The 22,239-nt window shown below is 35.6% G+C and overlaps 1 protein-coding gene across 9 annotated transcripts in view; it reads right to left on the reverse strand.

Annotated features, from left to right (window-relative positions):
• Nucleotides 1-816: 816 nt before the first annotated feature.
• The window catches only part of LOC100924867 (cytochrome c oxidase assembly factor 8), a 39,594-nt gene continuing 18,171 nt past the window's right edge, over nt 817-22,239 (reverse strand). The window contains exons 5-6 of one of the 9 annotated variants that reach the window (XM_031953180.1): nt 20,931-21,018; nt 817-2,297 (exon numbers count right to left, since the gene is read on the reverse strand). In XM_031953180.1, the coding sequence (XP_031809040.1) occupies nt 2,217-2,297; nt 20,931-21,018 (169 nt within the window). In that variant the 3' untranslated portion in view covers nt 817-2,216. The other 8 variants (XM_031953182.1, XM_031953185.1, XM_031953187.1 and 5 more) reach the window with 8 other exon arrangements.

Genomic DNA, 22,239 nt, shown 5'->3' on the forward strand with positions numbered 1-22,239 from the left:
AAGAAAAGAGCCCTGAAACCGGGGCTCAAGAGACTTGGATGCTAGTCTGGGTTTTGATGCTGATACATTGTGGGGGGAATCACTTCATTCTCTTGTTCTTACAGCCTCCCCATCTGTAAAGTGACAGGATTTGGCAGTTGAAGGATTTAAAGCTGAAAGGGACCACAGAAGTCATTTAGTGTGACTTTCCCATTTTAGGGACATGAGTTCTTTTTTTTTTTTTTTTAATAGCCTTTTATTTACAGGATATATACATGGGTAACTTTACAGCATTAAAAATTGCCAAACCTCTTGTTCCAATTTTTCACCTCTTACCCCCCCCACCCCCTCCCCTAAATGGCAGGATGACCAGTAGATGTTAAATATATTAAAATATAACTTAGATACACAATAAGTATACATGACCAAAACATTATTTTGCTGTAAAAAAAGAATCAGACTCTGAATTATTGTACAATTAGCTTGTGAAGGAAATCAAAAATGCAGGTGTGCATAAATATAGGGATTGGGAATTTAATGTAATGGTTTTTAGTCATCTCCCAGAGTTCTTTTTCTGGGCATAGCTGGTTCAGTTCATTACTGCTCCATTGGAAATGATTTGGTTGATCTCGTTGCTGAGGATGGCCTGATCCATCAGAACTGGTCATCATCTAGTATTGTTGTTGAAGTATATAATGATCTCCTGGTCCTGCTCATTTCACTCAGCATCAGTTCGTGTAAGTCTCTCCAGGCCTTTCTGAAATCATCCTGTTGGTCATTTCTTACAGAACAGTAATATTCCATAATTTTCATATACCACAATTTATTCAGCCATTCTCCAACTGATGGACATCCATTCAGTTTCCAGTTTCTAGCCACTACAAAAAGGGCTGTAGGGACATGAGTTCTAAAGAGAGTGACTTCCCTAAGGTCACAGAGTAGCAAAAGGAGGAAAAAAAATCCAAATCTTTTGACTTCAAATTGAATAAGATGAGGTATGGGGTACAGAAGCATTGAACCAGCAAACATATTGGGGTTCCAAGACTCTCCCCATATGGGCCACAAAATATTGGGAAATGGGGGCAAACTCCTAAAATATTTTGGGGTTTCAGGTCAGTGACAAGAGGTATCTCAAAATAATTTGTAGGCTTACACCATCTCCAAATCAAAAGGACAAGATTTTATTACGCTGCTGGCAAAGAGCTAATATCCAAAAGGAAGTTTTAGCCATTAATAAGGGGAAAGATGCCATAAGGAAGGGCAAGTTCCTAATGAATTCACAATGATGAATTCATCATCAAGCAGGTTAAATTCCTAATAGGAGTTAGCAAAGTCGGGTACCAGTAGGTTCCTTTATAAGAGAAAAATAACCTCAGGGGTTAACTTGGCCTTCTGATTGGCTACAGTAATCGTGGGGTCATGATAATTTTGTCAATGCAAGGAATTCAACCAGGGCTTACTGCATGTAATACAGGATCCCTTAAGGATGACAAGAGGTGCACGTCTGCACAGGATAATTCTGTCAGTGCTCCTCCCTGCTTGCTTTGGAGTAGCTTGGCTTCCTGGTCGTTTACATAATTCAGGCTCTCTTCTGTTAATGTCCTTCCCTATGGTCACAAAGTTACAGAGGACCACCCTACCAACATCATTCCCATCTGCCTTTCATAGATTTTTCGAGCTGAAGAGTGCCAGATTACTTGTTTGGACTTCAGTTTCTTCACTTGTAAAGTAAATAGGATTTTACTAAATGAGCCCTCCAGCTCTAAATCCTGAAATCACTGTGAGTCACCTCATTTTACAAATGAGGAAACTGACATCTATGAAGCAGAAGTGAATACCCCAAGTAACTCGGCAAGTCAGGTCATCTCTAAAAGCTTCTTCCAACTCTGGTCTAGGATTCTAAAGAAACTTGTGAGGGCTTGGAGGAGCCATTTCTTGTTCATTCTTGTCACTCCTTCAGCACTAACAAAAGACCTTATGAATAACAAGTACTGAGGAAATGTTTGTTAACTTCACCAAAGAGCATCTGGGAGCTCCTGGGGCATTTTTTTGCCTTTGCTGTCCTTTGGGCTCTGAGATGCTTCTATACATGGTGTTATTACCAAGCCTAGATTTCCTCACATCAGCAAGACTAAAGGCTGGTCGTGCTTCCTTTCCCCATGGCTGGGCCAGCTCCAGCTCCTCTTTGTCTCTCCTGACTTGGTAAACAGGAAGGAAGGATACAACCTCATTCTGCCTCAGGAGAAGAGCCTCCAGCAGATAGCAGAAAAGGTCGTGTCTCTTGGGACTGCTTGGTAAAATCCCTTTGTCCAGAGATTCTAAGAATAAAAAACAAAGATAATGAAGTCCCTTGGCCAAAGCTCAGGGTAGTCAATTATAACAGCTACTATGAATGATAAAATCTTCCAATTCTAAGGAACCACCAATAGGAGTCAGGGTGAGAAATTAGGATACAGATAGACTTATAAAGGAATTTTATCAAATGTTGACAAGCAGTTAATACCAACCCTGTACAAATTATTCTCAAAAATCAAGAAATTAAACTTTTATGAGTCAAAAATAGTCCTAATACTTAAAAGAACAGGCAGAACTAAAGCAAAGAAAGAGAACTATAAGCCCACTTTGCTAATGAATATTAATGCAAAAATGTTAAGCAAAATTCTGGCCAAAAAAAGTAATATATCCAAAAAATTCTTCCCAGTGATCAAAAGAGACTTATGCTAAGGATACAAGGATTGTGCAGCTTTAGAAAAGCAACTAACATAATTAGTCATATTAGAATACAACCATAATAATAATATTCAACTACCAAAAAAAAGCTATTCAAGCTACCTTTGTAATAACACTTTACAGAATATTAAATATAAAAAAGTTAACATCAGGACAGTGACTTGTTTCAAGATCATTCTATCTGTAACTACTAAGCAAGATAAGAATGATAAATATGAAACATTAAATATAACATTTATATAAATAAATAAATGTGTATTTATATAAATATAAAATGAAATATAAAAGAACAATAACTTGCCTAAGATCCATATAAATCTATCTGAACTCCATCAAATGAGATGAAAATGATTTTCTGTAAGAATAATAATTATAAATATGTAAGTTGTATCAAATGAGAAACAGAAAGCTTGCATATTATTAATATAATGAATAACAAAACAGGTTACATAAGAGGAAATAATTGAAATTTTATCCTCTCCCCAAAACTGGGAAGCTGTCAGGACCAGATAATATCTATAATTATTGGCCCAAACACTTCACAGTTGCACATATATTATTAGCAAAGCACTTTGCTGGCTTCCTCTCAGATGTTAGCCTGTTCCCATCTTTCTTAATAGAAGGTGTTATGTTTCTATTACCAAAGGATGAGAACACCAGTGATTACTCCAAATATAGGCATCTTATTGTTTATATGCTTTATATAAAGTGTTCACAACCTATGTTAATTAAAAAGAAATTTATAAACACTGACAAGAAATTAATATATTGACTAAGAAGCAAAAAGAACCAGGGATATAAAGAACAATTATTTGTTGATTCAGTTAATTATCCAAAAGCAATGCTACATACATATTGCCTTTGTTGAAAAGCTTTTTTTAAAAGAATGTTTTTCTCTATTACACATAGAACAATATATAGAATTTATTTATTCATGTAACATTCATTTTTAAAATTATTTTTGAGATCCAAATTACCTTCCCTTTTTCCCTTCCTGTTCCCTCTTTGAAAAGGCAAACAATTGATGTCAATTATACATATACTGCAGTGCAAAACATTTTTCCTTACTAGCCATGTTGCAAAAGAAAACATAGACCAACTATATCCCCCATTTCCCACCTCCCACCCCCAGACAAAAATAAAGTTTTAAAAGTATGCTTTGATCTGCATTCAGATTTCATCATTTTTTTTCTTTGGAACTAAATACCAATTTTCATCATAATTGTCTCATATAATTGTGTGGCTGAGAATAGCTAATTCATAGTTGATCATGATACAATATTGCTGTTACTGTGTACAGTGTTCTCCTGGCTCTGCTCACTTCACTTTGCATCAATATCTCAATTTTTCCATGTCCCCTCTAACATTTGTCATTTTCCTTTTCTGTCACATTAGCCTATCGGATAAGTGTGAATTATTTTTATTACAGAGCTTTTGATTCAGTTTTTTCATTAACTTTCAAAACTATCTTGAATTCATTTTGTCTCTCTTGTGTCTATGTTACTATATTACATACAGATTGTCCATTCTTTTGCTCTCTGAGGAACTATCACTTTTGTATCTCTATTGGTTGTTACAATGCCTAACATTTAATATATTTTCATTGATTGATTGATTGAAGCCTTAGTTTCCCACGGTGCCTTCCCTTTTAAGGTTATCTTGTAGTTACTATGTATGTCTCTTATGTGTTCTCATATATGCATGGGTTGTCTTTCCTGATCCGATGATCATGAGGGAGCTCTGGAGTAGGTTCTCTTGTACACATGCTATATATGCCATTTTTGTCTCCTGGCAGCCTCTTCTGTCTTGTATTTCTTACTTAGAACATACATGACTTGGGTAGCTAGGTGGTACAGTGGATAGAGCACCAGTCCTGAAGTCAGGAGGACCTGAGTTCAAATCTGATCTCAGACACTTAACACTTTCTAGCTGTGTGATCCTGGGCAAGTCTTGAAATCAATCTCATGAGTTTGAGAATTTGGGAGTTCTGGGTTCCCTAGTCTAAGCAGCAGCAGGAGGAGTTTGCTGAAACCGTATACTCTGCTTGGAGAAAATGACCACTGTGTGAAGGATGGACCCAAGCTCTGGTCCTGATGGTCAGAAGACATGGACCTTGAGAGAGGGGCTCAGAAAATATGGGTCAAGGTAAAAGTCACATGCTGATCCAATAGTCCCACTAAGTAAGTGTTCCTCGTTTTAATGTTTTAAGAAACCTCTTTGTAAATTGTGAGTTATAGATTATTGTACCATGCTTTAATTTTTTTGTCAATGTTTACTTATGATCTTCTGTGTTTAAAGCTCTCCTTTTGTAATGAAGAAAGGAAAGATTGTCTTATATCTTTGCCTACATTGTACATTAAGAACCCTTATCCCTTTTGGGGAGATTCTAGACATGAGCCAAACCTGAGTTTTAACTGATTTCCATCAGACTTCTGGGATGGAAGCATAGAGAGCCAGAGACAACAACCCTTTTCTATAGACTATTTTTAGGAAATGTCCTTTTGCTTCAGTATGATCTCATGTGGCTGGCTGAGATCCAATGGGAAATAGGAGCTCATCATTGTACCCTCCAACAGATTTACATATACAGATAGCATATGGGGGTCTTCCATGTGTTAATCCCAAAACCTGTATTCTGTGCCCCACTCAAGGTCAAGACCTGCAATGGGCTGCAGTCAATTTTCTGAGATATTGATTTAAGCCTCCATGGTGAGGAGACAGTCAGGGAAGGTTACCGCCAGGAAGTTCCTGTGCAGGGAGAGGAGATAAAGTGGAGGGCACTAAGAAGAGGTCATAGATCTGGAAGAATCTGGACTGGAAGGAACCTTAGAAAAGACAGAATTAGAAACCCAAGTACACATAAGCATTAAGACCACTCCTCCAATTATAGCTGGAGTTTTTTTAGTCCAAATGGGGGGCTTTTTCTATTATGTTGGGCTTAGAAGAGGAGAATTATTATTATTTCCATTTTACAGAGTTAGGAGGAAACTGAAAATCAGAGGCTGAAGGACTTGGTCTAGGATCATACAGCTAATCAGCGCTGGATCCAGATCTCTCCACAATTCTTCAGTGAGACAGGATGCAGGGAATGACAGAGTGGGCAACAGGGGTTAAAGTTGGCAGAGTTCTCCCATGTTGCTGCATTCAACATTCTGTGCGCACATGCATGTTTTTAGAACTAGCTAACCTCACCCTTCAGCTTCCTCTGAATTTTCCTCTGCTGGGAATTCTTGTCTCTAGCAGGTTCCTCTCCATGACGACTGTTTCTAAGCAGCAGTAGATAGTGTCCACAGGCTATTCCAGGGCAGGTACTGAAGCTTCTGTTTCTTCTTTAATTCCCCTTTTTAAAAAATTATTTTAATCTTTTAACATTCATTTTTAAATTCTCTCCCTCTTGTCTTTCCTCTTACCATTGAGAAGGCAAATAATGTGAAACCCATTATATATATGAAGTCATGCAAAACATATTCTGTAATTTCCAAACAGAAAACAGTGGGATAGTGATGCATCCACAAAATATCATGTGATTAACTGAATGACTATCTCTTGTCTTCTTGGAGCCTGCCTTCTGCAGCAGAAAAGTCCATCTAAAAAGGCACCTTTCAATGTCATTGCTAGCTTTGGTTTCAGCTATTTACTAACAAAAATCATATCTGTTTTCACCTAGAAATTTCCAGTCTGTTAAGAGTCATGCTCATTTTTCCTAGCATCTATAATAGAGCTTTGAAAAATGAACTAATGTATCTGTCTGACTAGGACACACTGTGACATAATGGAGAGAAAATTGAAAAAATAGAAAACTGAGCCTCATATCCCTGGATTTTATATTTTTCAATTGTGTGATCCTGGTCAAACATGTCACTTCACCTTGTTTTGGTGACCTCATCTGAAATGAGGGATAATAATAGTTGGATAATATACTTAAGATTATTGGATTACTATGATAATAAAACTTAGATGATTATTATTGTAGAATTGTGGCAAAAGCACATTTTAAACCTTAAAGTGCTATCAAAGTATTTTGTTTTAAAAAAATGTATATTGGAATTTGAGATCAAAATACTAGCTTTCAAAATTTTTTCCAAAGATCAGTGTTAGAGTTCTGGTTAAAAAATTTAAAAGCTTCCCTTCTTCATCTTCAAACACCTAAATAAATTCTAATTGTGAGGCTATAACTATGATTTTTTTTCTAGTAAATTTACTTATTTTTAATACACATCACTTTGTGAATCATGTTGAGAGAGAAAAATCAGAGCAAAAGGGAATAGCCATGGGAGAAATATGAAAAAAACAGAAAAAGTAGTGAATATAGCATGTGTTGATTTACATTCAGTCTCCTTAGTTCTTTTTCTGGATGCAGATGCATCCAGAATGGATGTATCCATTCTGTTTTTCTATTTTCTGTTCAAATTCTATTGGGATTGCTTTAGATAACTATGATTATATAAGAGAAATTGAATGGATAAATAAAAAAGAGTCTCAGTGGAGACTTGGAGCGACTGAAAAGTTGTTACATCTTGAAATTAATTGAATTAAATGTAAAAAGTTATTAAGAAAGTTCAATTCATAGTAATGATGTTAAGTACTAAGTTTTTAATTGACAATAAAAGTGTAACCAGTCAGATTATCTGATATTTGTAAAGCAGTAGTAACTACTAATGATTATGATGATGATGATTATATGCACTTTGATATGAGAAACTTAAATGGAGGGGGACCATATTTTGAAATTTTTTTATTTTTTTTTATTTTTTTATTTTTTTGCTGAAGCAGTTGGGGTTAAGTTGATTTAAGCCTCTATGGTGAGGAGACAGTCAGGGAAGGTCACCGCCAGGAAGTTCCTGTGCAGGGAGAGGAGATAAAGTGGAGGGCACTAAGAAGAGGTCATAGATCTGGAAGGATCTGGACTGGAAGGAACTTTAGAAAAGACAGAATTAGAAACCCAAGTACACATAAGCATTAAGACCACTCCTCCAATTCTAGCTGGAGTTTTTTTAGTCCAAATGGGGGGCTTATTACACCACGGTCAGATAGCTGGGAAGTATTAAGTGTCTTAGATCACATTTGAACTCAGGTCCTCCTGACTTCAGGGCCGGTGCTCTACCTACTGTGCCACCTAACTACCCCTGAAATTTTTATTTTTATATTGTCTTTTTTTCCAAATATATTTCTCCTCCCTCCCCTCCCCAGTGAGTCATCCCTTGTAACAAAGATTTTGAGAGACAGGGTAAGAAAGCAAGGCAAAAGGGAGAGAGAGTGGAAATTCAGCAATATTAACCAAAACACTGATTAGTTATGACAGTATATGTAATGTTCCACATTCTTACAAAGCAGCCACCCACTTCTGCAAAGAAGGGGGTGAAAGAGGTACATTTTTTCAATCTCTTCTCCTGTGCCAAGTTTGGTTTTTATAATTACATAGCATTTAGTTTCTATTTGTATTTTCTTTTTCTTTACATGTTATGTTTATTATGTATATTGTTTTTCTGGTTTTGTTTTACTTCACTCTGATTCAGTTCCCATAACCCTATCTCTGAATTCTCCATACTCATTGCTTCTTAGGGCACAGTAATATTCCTTTGTTTATTTAACTTTATTTAGTCTTTCCCCAATTGATGGACTTCTAGATGGACACTCAGTAGTTTCCAATTATTTGACAGTTTTCCTTTATTGGAGTGGGTGGGTGAGGAAGGAGGTGTGTTAGTTTTCCTTTTTTGGGGGGGTGGGTAGGCTGGAGAGAGTAGAGCTAGTCTGGGGTGAGTAAACATGTGATTTCACTTGGATAGGGAATTCCCAGTAAAAATGCCATCTACCAATGAAGACTGGCACTTTTTTTGAAATTTATAGTCTTACTTGCCTAGAGCATTGAGAAATTAATGTCATATTCGGGCTCAAACAGGCATTATATGTCAGAAAGGCAACTGGAATCACATCTTCCTGCCTCTGAGGCTAGCTATTTACCCACTTGTCCATAGCTACTCTTCAGAAAATTTTTTTTCAACTATCAGCAAAATGTTATTCAATGTAGTCAGGTGCTGGTCCAGAAAGATTGATCAAAAGCTATAACCCCTCTCCCACTAAGCGGTCACAGTTCTGAACTCTGACAGAGATGGGGGTCAGTCCTGCAGGGAACCTGGGCTCTAAAGATTGAAATAAAGTTCTTTCTTCTTGTCTCTGGTCCTTCATCCCACCCACCACCACCACCACCATCCAGGAATTCTGGGTAAAAGGTCTTAAAAACTTCAGTTTGGCTTATGTATGGGAGCTTTCCAAAAGATATCAGAGAAGTACTCAATGTACAAGGTACATCAGGTAATACTATTTCTTTCCTTCATTACAAAAGAAATGCTCAAAATACAAAAAACTGTTAAATATACACTGAACATGGTACAACCCCTATAGGAACAGCTATGTGAAACACTAGATGGGAGTACCTGGCTTGGAGTGAGGAAGATTCATCTTCTTGAGTTCAAATTTGACTTCAGACACTTACTGTGTGACCCTCAGCAAGTCACTTGACCATGTTTGCCTTAGTTTCCTCATCTATAAAATAAGCTGGAGAGGGAAATGGCAGATTCCTCCAGTATTTCTGCCAAGAAAATACCAAATGGGGTCATGGGGGAGTTGGACATGACTGAAAAATGACTGAACAATTTACCTATAACTCTTTCTATATTCTCCTAGGAGAATAATACTTAAATCATTGATTTGTGAATCATTTAGTCAGACTATTGGGATAAGCATTTCACCTTTATCTTGACCTGTACTTTCTGAATACTTCACTAAAAATCCATGTCTTCTGGTCAGTCGGTAATTTTTTTTTGGGGGGGGGAGGAGGCTTGTGTGTTTTATCTTTTTGTTTTGAAGAATATATGTAGTAATAGAAAAGTTCTTATGACAGGCAATTCTGGTCGAGGAACCCAAGAATTCCCCAAATTCTAACTCCCCAAAGGTCTCTTCAAAGCAAGAAACATCCACCTCATCAATTGATTACTGTCGTTTATTGTTTGATCCTTTATGTTCAGAGAAAGAAACACAAAATAGAAGGAATCTAAAATCCAGTCTCTGTAAACTAAACAGCATATGCACCTACTGCCATGAAAGCTTCTTGGAGAGAGAACATATTCCACTGCCTATCCATGAGAAGAAAGTATAAGAGAGAGCTTCCACAGAGTCACCACACTTTCAAGAACTACTAAGTGGATTACTCTTCATAGCTCTTTATACTGGCTCAGCAATCAGTATTCTTTGATGCATTCTCCTTCCCCCTGGTGGTATATCATCTCCAAATTCACCACTAATGAATCCCTAGAAATGGACAGGAGAGTTCAATTTAGCTCCATGTATGGTCCAGGAGGATGTGTTCTAGCCAGAGTAGATCAGGTAGGGCCTTGATAATTCCCTCTACAATGGAAATGTAAGACAAAAAAAACTATAACACAAGTTTTCATGATCTTTACCAAAAGACAAAAATTAACCAGTTGCTCAACTTTTAGTTTATCGATAGAAATGTTTTGATTTTCACCTGTTTTATCATTATCTATATGAAGAAATGCTTTCTTGAATTATTAATAGTTGTTTTGTTCAGTCATTTTTCAGCTGGATCCAATTCTTCATGGTCCCAGTGGCAAAGATACTGGAATGGTTGCCATTTCCTTCTCCAGTTCATTTTATAGACGAAGAGACTGAGGCAAACAGGCTAAGGGTCATACAATTAGGAAGTGTTTTGACCCCAGATTTTAACTCAGGGTAATGAAATTTCCTAACTCCCCAGCTCTATTCACTGCACTACCTAGTTCTCTACGTATACACATAAGTGAATACAAAATAAAAATTATTTGGAGTGGAGAAAGGAACTAGCTACTAAGGAAAAGGTTCTTGATTCTATATTTTTGTGTTAAATCTGTATCTTAGATGTCAGAATCCTATCAGAGATGTTTATACAAAGACGTGTTCACAATCTAATTTCCATATTTGTCCTAGCTCTATCATTGACTTTATATAAGAGCTCCCAAAAAGTTTATGTAACTGAAATTGATTTTACCTTTTGTGATGATCTTTTATTTGGTTAAGAATTCTCCCATTAGCCATATGAAAGATGCCCCCACATTCCATTTTCCTCCAATTTTTTTAATGATGTAATTTTATATTTATCAAGTCCTCATTTGGAACTTACCTGATATATAAGCTGCTTGTCTAAAGCTAATTTCTAGCTTTTCCCCCAGAAGTTCTTACCAAACAGGAAGTTATTCCCTAAGTAGTTTATATTTTAGGATTTTTTGAATACTGTATTATTGTTTGGTTATTTCTGACTTTTAGTCATCTCGGGTCTTTTCCACCAACATATTTTTCTACTTTTAAATCACTACTAAATGATCTTAAGGCACCTAGGTTGCTTAGTGGATAGCACACTAGGCCTGGAGTCAGGAAAACCTGAGTTCAAATCTGACCTTACACTCTCTCTAGCTGTGTGAACGGGGACAAGTCATTTAATGTTTGCTTTAATTCAATGTAGAAAGAGATGGTAAACCATTGCAGTATGGGGAGGGTCGGGAGGGGAAACTAGGTGGCACAGTGGATATGATGCCAGGCCTGGAGTCAAGAAACTGGATTCAAATCCAGTCTGACACTTCCTATCTAAATTAAATAGTAGCCACTGTTCTACTTGTTTTCTCATTTGTAAAATAGAGATAAAAATAGTACCTACCTCATAAGGTTGTTGTGAGGATCAAATGATAATTTTGTTAAGCACTTAGCACAATACCTGGCACATAGTATGCTTAATAAATGCTTGTTTTCCTTTTTCCCTTCTCTTCTATTTTTTTCTCCTAGATTTTGCTTTTGCTATGTGGGAAGGCAGATGATTTCTGTGGGTTAATTTTGTATTCAGCAACTTTGCTGAAACCATTAAGTCTCAATTAGTTTCTTTTCTGATTTTAAAGGTTTTTCTAAGTAGACCATTCTGTCATGTGCAAAAATAAATGATTTCATCTTTATTAGTGTCTGTGACTTTAAATTTATTTTTCATCTTAATGCTGTGGTGAGCATTTATAAAATTATATTAGATGATAGTGAGGAAAGGAGACATCTTTGTTTTCTATACCTATATTTATTAGATCATGTTTCTCATATTTACCCATTGCAAATATTAACTTTTAATTTTAAATATGTTTTATAATATTAAAGATGATCCTTCAATGGCTCTACATTTTATGGGTTTTAAAACAAATTAGTATTGTATGTTGTAAATTCATGTGCTGTGTTCTTTATTCTCTGCGTTTCTCAGAATGGTAGCACTTCTAGAAAACCAAAATTCTTCTATTTTGTCTCTATATCATTGAATATTGAAGGTAGGGATATACTGGTAAATGTTTTAACAATTGGCTCTCTGAAAAGGGGCAACACTTTTAACATTCTTTTGGATACATTTTTAAATTTAATCTTTATTATTCACATTTCCCTCAACATTTTTTTAAGTCTAAACAATCTACAAAATAGTTTATACCATTTGCTAATTTGGAGGGTGTGAACACTCACACTGAAATCAAGCTTTCTCAAGTCAATATGAGCCTAGGTCCAGCACACCACTGACTTTGTATTTCATTCTCTATCATCTCTTTTACTGAAGTGCCTCATTCTTAAGAAACATCAATTCATGAAGTAAGCAATGCTGAAAAGGCGTGTCCTGGGATGGGTGCTATGACCTTTAACAAGATCAGCCTCTATTCCAAAGCCTCGATTATCTATACTATGTCTGGTTTCCTGTGTCCCCTACCATTCTAGGTGCTGGCTCATCTTGTGGACTCATATCTTCTCTCCAAGGGTGAGATTTTTTTCTCAGGAGGACAATTCTTTCTTTGAAAAGGTGAAAATTCCTAGTCTCTCTTCTAATCATGATGACTCTTTTTCTCTTTTAAAAATTGTTCATTTTATGTTGGAGGGAATGTGGGAAAACTGGGACAATGATACATTGTTGGTGGAGTTGTGAACATATCCAGTCATTCTGAAGAGCGATTTGGAACTATGCTCAAAAAGTTATCAAACTGTGCATACCCTTTGATCCAGCAGTATTACTACTGGGCTTATATCCCAAAGAGATCATAAAGAAGAGAAAGGGACCTGTATGTGCATGAATGTTTGTGGCAGCCCTCTTTGTAGTGGCCAGAAACTGGAAATTGAGTGGATGCCCATTAATTGGAGAATGGCTGAATAAGTTTTGGTATATGAATGTTATGGAATATTATTGTTGTGTAAGAAATGACCAGAAGGATGAATACAGAGAGGCCTGAAGAGACTTACATGAACTGATGCTAAATGAAATGAGCAGAACCAGGAGATTATACACTTCAACAACAATACTATATGAGGATCAATTCTGATGGACGTGGCTCTCTTTGGCAATGAGATGAACCAAATCAGTTCCATTTATTCAATAATGAAGAGAACCAGCTACACCCGGTGAAAGAACTCTGGGAAATGAGTATGAACCACAACATAGCTTTTCCACTCCCTCTGCTTTTGTCCACTTGCATTTTTAATTTCCTTCTCAGGTTATTTTTACCTTATTTCTATGTCTGATTTTTTTTGTACAGCAAAATAACTGTATGGATATGTATACATATATTGTATTTAACATATACTTTAACATATTTGACATGTATTGGTCTACCTGCCATCTAGGGGATGGGGGAGGGGAAGGAGAAGGAGGGGAAAAATTGGAACAAAAGGTTTTGTGATTGTCAATGCTGAAAAATTACCCATGCATACATATATCTTGTAAACAAAAAGCTTTAAAAAAAATTAAATAAAACCATTAAAAAATGTTCAGTTTTCTTGTGATCAAGGAACAAAGACTCATGTCTTTTACCACATTTACCCTCTGTGAATCTTTTTTGATCATACCCTTTAGTTTTCTCGTCAGGGGCAAAACTGCTTCTTATTCCTCATATCTCAAGTCTTCCCCCACTGTTGCTTTCATCCTATCCTGCTACAGATCCCTTTTGTTAAGAAGTGAAAGAAATTATCATCCTTTCTCTTTTTACTTATGGAATGAGTAGAAAGAAGCTAGCTCCAATTCCTATTTTTTTTTTTTTTTGCATAACTCCTTTTTGTGCTTTCTCCCACAAAAGATATCCATTCACTTACAAGGCATCATAGGCTTTAATCCATGGGGTATTAATCCATCTCTTCCTCAATCCCTTTTCCTGATTATGTTCTTAAGTCTTTAGACCTTTAAGTCTTAGTTTTCTGTTAAAGGGCAGACATATGTTTTATCAGTTAGTACCAATATAGTCCAATGCTTTAATGTGGTTTGTGTTATACTGACATTTTAAGGTTGTCTTCATCAATTTAGTCATAGTAATTAAACATCTGTAAATAGAAGCTCTCATGCCCAAAGGAAAAGCAGGAAAAAGGGTGCAAAGAACAGCCCATTTAGGTCAAGTACAGTCACAATTGAAAGGGGAATAGTTCATTCCTTAGAAATTCCAATCAAACCCCTCATGGCCACAAAGCCATGGAAATATTTGAAACCTTTAGCTACTTTAGCTATATTTACAACATTCAGGCTATTTAGAGTCTTCTAGATGGGCTTGCTAGTATATATTTGTTTTTATGATCCTATTTGTCATGGATATAGACATCCTTGTTTTTTTGTGTCAAATCTTTGTTCAAACTTTGTCAAAACCCAACAGATATTAGACCGTTCAAGATGGATACTGATATATATATATATATATATATATATATATATATAGTGTGTATACGCATACACATATATGTAATGTCAGATATGTTTTATTGTATTTTTTTATCTGATTCAGGCTCATATCTAGATATCTAGGGGAAATATTTGATTTTTTCAATTAGATGTAAAAAAAGATTAGCTATTTAGAATAATGCAAAACAATTTAGAGGATACCAGGTAGGTTAATTGTTAAGTTATATACTTGATTTCTACTTGCACAGTGATATTAGATTGATTTCCACTATTTAGGATATTATTTCCAGAATCTGTATGATCTAATTTCATTTTTGACAATGTAGTTATAACACTGATTTCAAGTAACATTTCTGAATGTTCTGAAAAGTAATTTCTCAAGCTATTTCCCCAGTATTCTAGCTATTTGCATCTGTCATGAACTGGAGTTCACGTCTAGGAGGACTTGTTACTTAGTCGTTATATAAATATTTTTAACTTAGGTTTCTAGGTGGTGCTAGTGGTTGCTGTTGAGTCATTTAACTCATGGCTAAGTCTTCAGAACCCCATTTGGATTTTTCTTGGCAAAGATACCAGAGTGATTTGCCATGTCCTCCAGCTCATTTTACAGATAGGAAATTGAAGCAAATAAGGATAAATGATTTTTTGCCCACTAGTAAGCAATGTTTGAATTCAAGTCTTCCTGACTTCAGGCCCTGGCACTTTATCCACTAAGCTACCTACCCCATTAAATTCTCTGAGCATCAGTTTTCACATCTGTAAATTAGGAATAATATAACCTACTTAAGAGAACCAAATGAGATTATATAAAGGGCTTTATAAACCTTAAAAATGTTTTAACTGGGAGGATATTTTAGCATGTCCATTTTCTTCTAGAGATTACTGGGTTTGTCTTGTTTTTTCCTTCTGCAGATTTTCCTTGTTTTTTAGGATTTATTGTGTTAGGTCTTTTTTTCTTACTTCCTCAAGTTTTTCTCATTTTTATCTAGGTAATTTTTCTGTGAGGTTTTTTTTCCCCTTTCCCCCTTTTTTAGTGATTGTTCTGGAACTTCATTTGATGCATTTATTATTGTTTTGGGAGATACAAGGCAGCTGATACTTCCTTCCAAAGCTCTTTGAACCAAAATAAACATCTCAAAGGCTGAAGGGTGAGGTCCAGGACCAGCAGGAAATAAAGAATTCTTCGAACACAAGCCTTTCCCATTACAATACAAATAACCAAAATTAGCCATTTTAGAATGACATAATTGAGAAAAAGATTCATTCAAATATTCTCTAGAGGACACAAGATTAAAATTATAGACTTCAATATTTCAAAGGACTCATAATTTCATCACTTTCAGTACTGTGTGGGACAAGACCATCTGAATTTAGGACAAAAAGGAATTTATTTTCTCATAAGAAAGACTACGTCCCTCTTAGCACCCAGAAATTATCACATGGGGAGTACAAAGGAACCAGCTAAAGCAAAGATTTTATCCTTAATGTAAAATCCCCCCATCCTAACTCTGTTCCCTCATACCATTGGCTGGGAGGTGTGAAAACTCTTCCCCAGAAACAAGAGTGGAAAAATACAGAATGTCTAAGGGCCCCAGTTATCTTGATGTGATAACCCAAGGATGAATCTGAGTGTAAACAATATTAGGCCAAAAAACATAGATAAATAAGGATCTTGTAGTTTGGCTATCAGGGTGTTCTGCAAAAACAGTTCCTTGTTGTGAGGTATAGAATGTGCAAAACAAGTAGTTTGTAGTTACTGAGGGGACGCCACTTATTCCTACCTCACTCAATCCCTCTTCTTATTTATCTATTTCTAAAGATCCCCTCACACTGATGGGGATGCAACTTCTAGGAGAAATACGGTACTAATCCTGAGGTCCCCAGACTTTGGGAGTGCTACTGTTCTAACAATCTGTTTATCAATGATCCTGAAGTCTCCTGGCTTTAGTATAGTCCGAGAAACTGGTGACTTGTCAGATAACTGGTTGGTCTGTGATAACAGGGTTTCTGAGACAAATGGTGAGGTACATACCAGACCATTCCTCAGTTCTACCTCTGTGCCATAAAATTAGCATATCAGGGACTTGAAGAACCAGATCTTTCTGTCTTTTCCTATAAATTTTTCATCTTGCTTCTAGTTCTTTGATAAATCCTTTTTGGAACTTAGCCCTCTTTAATGGGCATTACAGTAACAAACTTTGCCTCTTGACTTGGAGATAGGTTCAAGGCTGCAAATTCTTTTGAGACACCTTGTGACCCTGTGACGGGTTTTTGAGATCTCCTTTCGAACCTCAATACCACTCCTGGTATGCTGCCTCAACTAGGTCTCCATCTGGTTTTTTCACAGTCATCCTGCTTTATAGAGATTCATCCCCGATTTTTAAGAATCATTAGTCTTACTCCTTCCTTATTCTCCAGTCCAACAATTTTAGATAAGGAGTCTTAAACAATTCAATTTATTAACGGAATCATTCAGGGGAGACATATAGTGGGATTACATCATTGACAGCTATGAGGAAAAATCAAACCATCTGTTTTCATTATGATACTCTAAACCATGACCACCAAGAAGTATTGAAAGGGAAATTCCAAGTTTGGAGAGGAACATGAGTCAATTTCCTAATATCCTCTATACTGCCTTTAACTACTTGCCCACTATTATCAATCTTTAGGCGACAAGCTGGACAAATAAAATAAAAGTCCAAATCCACTGAAGTAAAGCTGCTAAAACATAATATTAGAGTATTTTATTTGTAAGAAACTAATAGTTGAATATTGTCAAGAAATGGAATATATTCTTCAAGAAGAGAATCCCCAAAATAGAAAGGGTGGTGTCATATATAGATCCTCCAGCATCAGGCACTTTTTACAATACATATTCCTTGCCTGGTACAAATTAAGGGTCTCCAATAAAATTGGGATAGAATTTCAAGGCAAGTGAAGCACACATCATCTGAAGTACCTCATTTGGAAAGCTGTGGTTCTGGGGACCCCAAGAGTTGAATGGAGCACCAATAGCATTCTTGAGACAATGAGGTGCAATGGAAAAGGACTGGATTTGTAAACAGAAACACTTAGGTTGCTAAGGTTACCTGTGTGACCATGAGCAAATTTCCTTCAACTCTCTGGGCATCATCAAGTATAATGGGGAAGGGGAGGGAGAGAGAAGAATAGAAAGGAAATTAATCTCAAAGTTCCTTCTAGTTCTTAATTTTGTGATCCTAAGAAACATATATAAAATGTTATGAAACTCTTAAATGCATTATATAAAGGTGAACTATCACCCAGATTCAGGTTAATTCCATTGTACGCCTTCCACTGGATTGGGGCCACAGAAGACATTCACTAAACATATTTTTTAATACAAGGGTAACACTCAGAAGGGATCACTGTTATCTGGGGCCATTTAGTGAAAAAGGACACATATGAAGCCATCTCTAAGTGTGCTTCCACTGTTCTCTGTATTTGTCAAAACTGCCTTTTTCTGGGGACTAGGAAACTAGCTTTCTACAGAACTTTACAGGGAACAATTATAACATGCCACTTGTCTTATCTTCTACAGGCAGATTTTTCCAACATGGTGTTTGGATAAAAAAGGACTTAAATTATGCAGTAATCAGATTTTTGCTTTTAGAGATGGCATGAAATGCAATGGCAGAAATAGCAAATTATATTTTAGTTTTTGCTACTGTAATAACAGACTCTATACTAATAACTTCAGAGAATAGAGTTTTGAAATTAATGAGGCCTTTCATAGTTCAGCTAGAGAAATGCCGGCCTGGAGCACAGGAGCTGTGTATTCTTGCCCTGGCTCTGATGCTAACATACCAGGTTGCCATGGCCAAGTACCTTTTCTTCTCTCTGAACTTGCTTCCCACATCTGTCAAATGAAGGGGCCAAAGACCGAATGTCACAAGGACATGGACATAAGAGGTCTAGTGTATGGTCGGCAGGTTCTTTCAATAGACATTCTATGGTTCTAGGGGGATTCATGGTCCTTTCTAGCTCTAATTTTCAGCTCAAGCACCAGGATTCTGAGATCCCTTCTAGCTTGGACATGCTGGTTCCCCCCTCCCCAACCCTCCCCTACCCAACACCTCTTTTCACTTTGGACTCTCACTCTCACTCTAGGCAAGGAAGACTGTTATCTCCACTGTAGTTTGAAGCCTGCATTTTCTTGTTGTCACAAAAGTGAAAGTGAAATGAATATTTATAAAAACCATAAAAAATAGAAAAAGAAATAGAAAACACATAATTTTTAATTTAATTTTTAAAAGCACTGATGAAAAGAATTTCTACCAAATGGAAATGTACATAACAACATTTGCACAGGAAAAAATATTTAAAAATTTAAATACTGATACAACCAAAATTAAATCCTAAAATCTGAAGATGGTTACTTATAATGTCATAGGAAATTGAGGAAGATTTTCTTTTAAAAAGAAATGATATAAATAAAATAATTTTTTGTAAACATACGATCAATTCAAAATGATCTTGAAATTATTTGCTTCTGTTTATCTGTGATATCAATAACATTAAAATGATTACTTACTTAAATATTTATAATTCAGGAAAAGCTTAAAGCCAAAGTACATCCTTATTTCCTATCAATCCTGTCGGCACATTTATACCTCCAGAAATAAACAGAGTTGACACTAAAGAATCCCAAGTTAACATTTGGCATTGAGACATGACCGACTACTATTTCTTAAAGATGATCTGATCGATTTTGATTTTAGTAATCATATTTATGTATTCAGTTGCTAAAAGCATTATGCCAACAAAAGCTCTATAAAATGAAAAACATATTTTAAGATAAGTATATTGGAATATATAGATCCTTTACCAAAAAGAAACCTGAGGTCTAAAAAGAATTGACCTTCCCAAGATCACACAATGATTAAAGGCCTAAACCAGAATTAGAATTTCCCTGACTTTCAAACTTGGTGCTTTCCCCACAATATTGATAATATATGGCTTTTTCTCAAAACCGGATGTCCTTAAGGCAGATGACAAAGGCATACAAAGTTAGCAGAGATTAGGCCAAATTTAAGAGGTGAAGAACAAATCAGCAAAGAGCTCTGTTCAATAAAGCTCCAAAATCCTTGGCCAAGATGGTTAAGGAATATAATATTTTTAACACCAGAACCTTTTAACGCCAAACTTCAAAGGGCCCTGACATTAAGTTTCATCCTACTGTGAAACTGGAAACATTTTCTTGTTTTTGTGAATTCAAGTCAGATATTTTAAGTTTCTCAAAATATGTTCTGTAGCTCAATTTTCTTCTTGAGAGAAACATAATATTTATATGAAAAAGTTCAATAAGCCAGTTCCAAATCACTGGAATTCTTCATTCTTACTTTCCAGGGATTCTTGCTAAAAGTCCAATGATGCCCTATTCAGTAGCACTATTTGTCAAGCACTAATCAGTGCTGATCTGTCCCATTACTAAAGGGATGATTTAAGCCAGTAGAACAAAAAATAGTTTCTTTTTCTTTTACTAGATCAACATATATGCTGCTGAGATCTTAAAGACAATTTCAGAAACCTCTTTTGGGACACTTGAGGCCAGTTTAATAGCTACAGGAAAAAACCACTCACTATTTTAGAATCACAGCTTGTTTGGAACCCAAAGCTATCCCAATCAGCAGTACCACCTACTTCATTTGCTAGACATGGCTTCTCGATGTTTCAAAAATTCCAATCACCCTTTGAAGATAAAGATATGTTACAAATTAAAATATTCAAAAGATTAGGAGGTAACTTCTGGAGAGGAGTTCCAGAAATATTTTGAACAACAGTTACAGTTTCATTTGTACACACATTCTTATTGATTTATTTTAAAAAAAAAACCTTAAATTTTTAATTGCAATATAATCACGATTTCAAACCTTTGTTTCAAAGGATATTCAATTTCAAAATAAGGACCAAGTATTTCTCTAAATCTTTGGCAACAAATACGATGTCTGACCAGCACATGGATATATATACTGGGGATAGTTAATGTTTATGATGGCTTAATTATCTCAAATTGTGATTACCTCATAAGGGGAATCTCAATTCCTTTTAAAGTATATTTTAGGCAAATCTGGCACAACGAATTATAGAATCTTGATCTTTTCTCAAAACATGCTGACCAAAAACTGCAAACTCAAGAATTAAAATCATCATAATACTTATCTTTATCAGGAAAAATTATGTAGAGCAAAAAGCAAGGTGAAACCTGAAAGTTCTCTGAACCACTCTTCCACAATCTATTCCAAGTCATATAAATTACAATAATGGCTTGGGTTGTTGTAGCAGGAATATAAAAGTGACTCTCAATGGAAAAATTTCTTAAAGCCTTTTGTTTACTTAAAAAAATTTTTTTATCATCTACAAAAGTTGAGTTTAAGTCATTTTCATATGAAATAATTATGTTCAAGGTAAATAGATGTATGTCACAGTCAGCAAAGAGCTGGTAAAGGGAGATGTAGGCATGCTTCTAATTGTTCTTCACCTGTTTGAATCCAAGCTTCTTCCAAATCCTCTCTAGAGCCACTCTTCCCATGAACAAGGTGATAGTAAAATTACGTTTGTACCAGTCTCTAGATTTCACCACAAGAAAAAGAACAAGTAGCATTATATATTACATGCAACAATAAATTATGATTAATATTCTAAACATCAGAGAAAAGATCCAGTACCAAAACCAGAGTTCAGCTTACTATCCTCCTCTGTTAATAATTTTTCCATTTCCTTAAACTGCCACAAACATTAAATATTTATTACAATTAAACAGTAGGAAGGATATGATAATATTTATGATTAATGAGGTCTTTTTATCATTTAATATTTTAAAATAATATTTTAAAAAATTTATTACAGGAAATCACAGAATCTCAAAACTAGTACTAGAATCCCTAAGAGAATATCCAGTTTCTCCTTGAATTATCTCCAGTAATAGAAACTGACTACTTGTAGAAGTAGTATTTCTTACTATGAAACAGAGATCCACCTTTCAGTCTTTCTTGACTCTGATGATACTCTGTGGTTTATATGGAGTTTGCAATGTACTAAACCCCCTAGACCTTTGTCCAATGAACTATTATTGTTTGTTTAGATCTATATTCTCCATCCAACTTATACAGTTGATTTTTTAAAACTCTAAATGCAGAACTTTACATTTATCCTTATTAAGTTCTATTTTATTAGACTTTGTTCATCATTCTCCTGAGAACTCTATTAGCTTTCAAAATGAATCAGGGCTAAGCCCTTTGTGCAACTATCTTTTGCTTATTCGGATGATGTAAGCTCATTCCTGACTTGAGTTTCCAAGAAATAAGGAACATTGGTGGCCTTAGGAAGAAATGCTGAAATTTGATGGATTTTCTATACATGTTAGAAAGCTTTCTTTGAGAAAAAAGACTTGGTAGATGAATGCCAGGGGATATGTTGAATAGGTAATGAAGTACTTGAACAAACTCTGTGGGAGTTGGGAAGGGGGGGGCTACACTGTATGTATGGACAATGCCTGATCCTGGGACCCTATTTACAGGAGCAACACATTTCATGCTCAAAGGGAAAAAAGACAGGCTCCACCTCCTCCCCCATAATGGTTACAAGAGTGGTTAGATTAATTTATCACTGACACTGACCTGAGAAAGATTATAGAGGTCCTCTGTTCTCATTTAGTGGCTCAATTTCATAAGTTTTTCTTTCATTTTAATTCCCCAAAAAGCAGTTTTTGAATTGTCTAAATACAAAAAATTGCTGATCCATTTCATGCATAATCATAGTCTTACTTGATTTTAAAAATCCTCAAGAAT

The sequence above is a fragment of the Sarcophilus harrisii genome, chromosome 2 (assembly GCF_902635505.1).
Source record: "Sarcophilus harrisii chromosome 2, mSarHar1.11, whole genome shotgun sequence".
Lineage (NCBI taxonomy): Eukaryota > Metazoa > Chordata > Mammalia > Dasyuromorphia > Dasyuridae > Sarcophilus > Sarcophilus harrisii.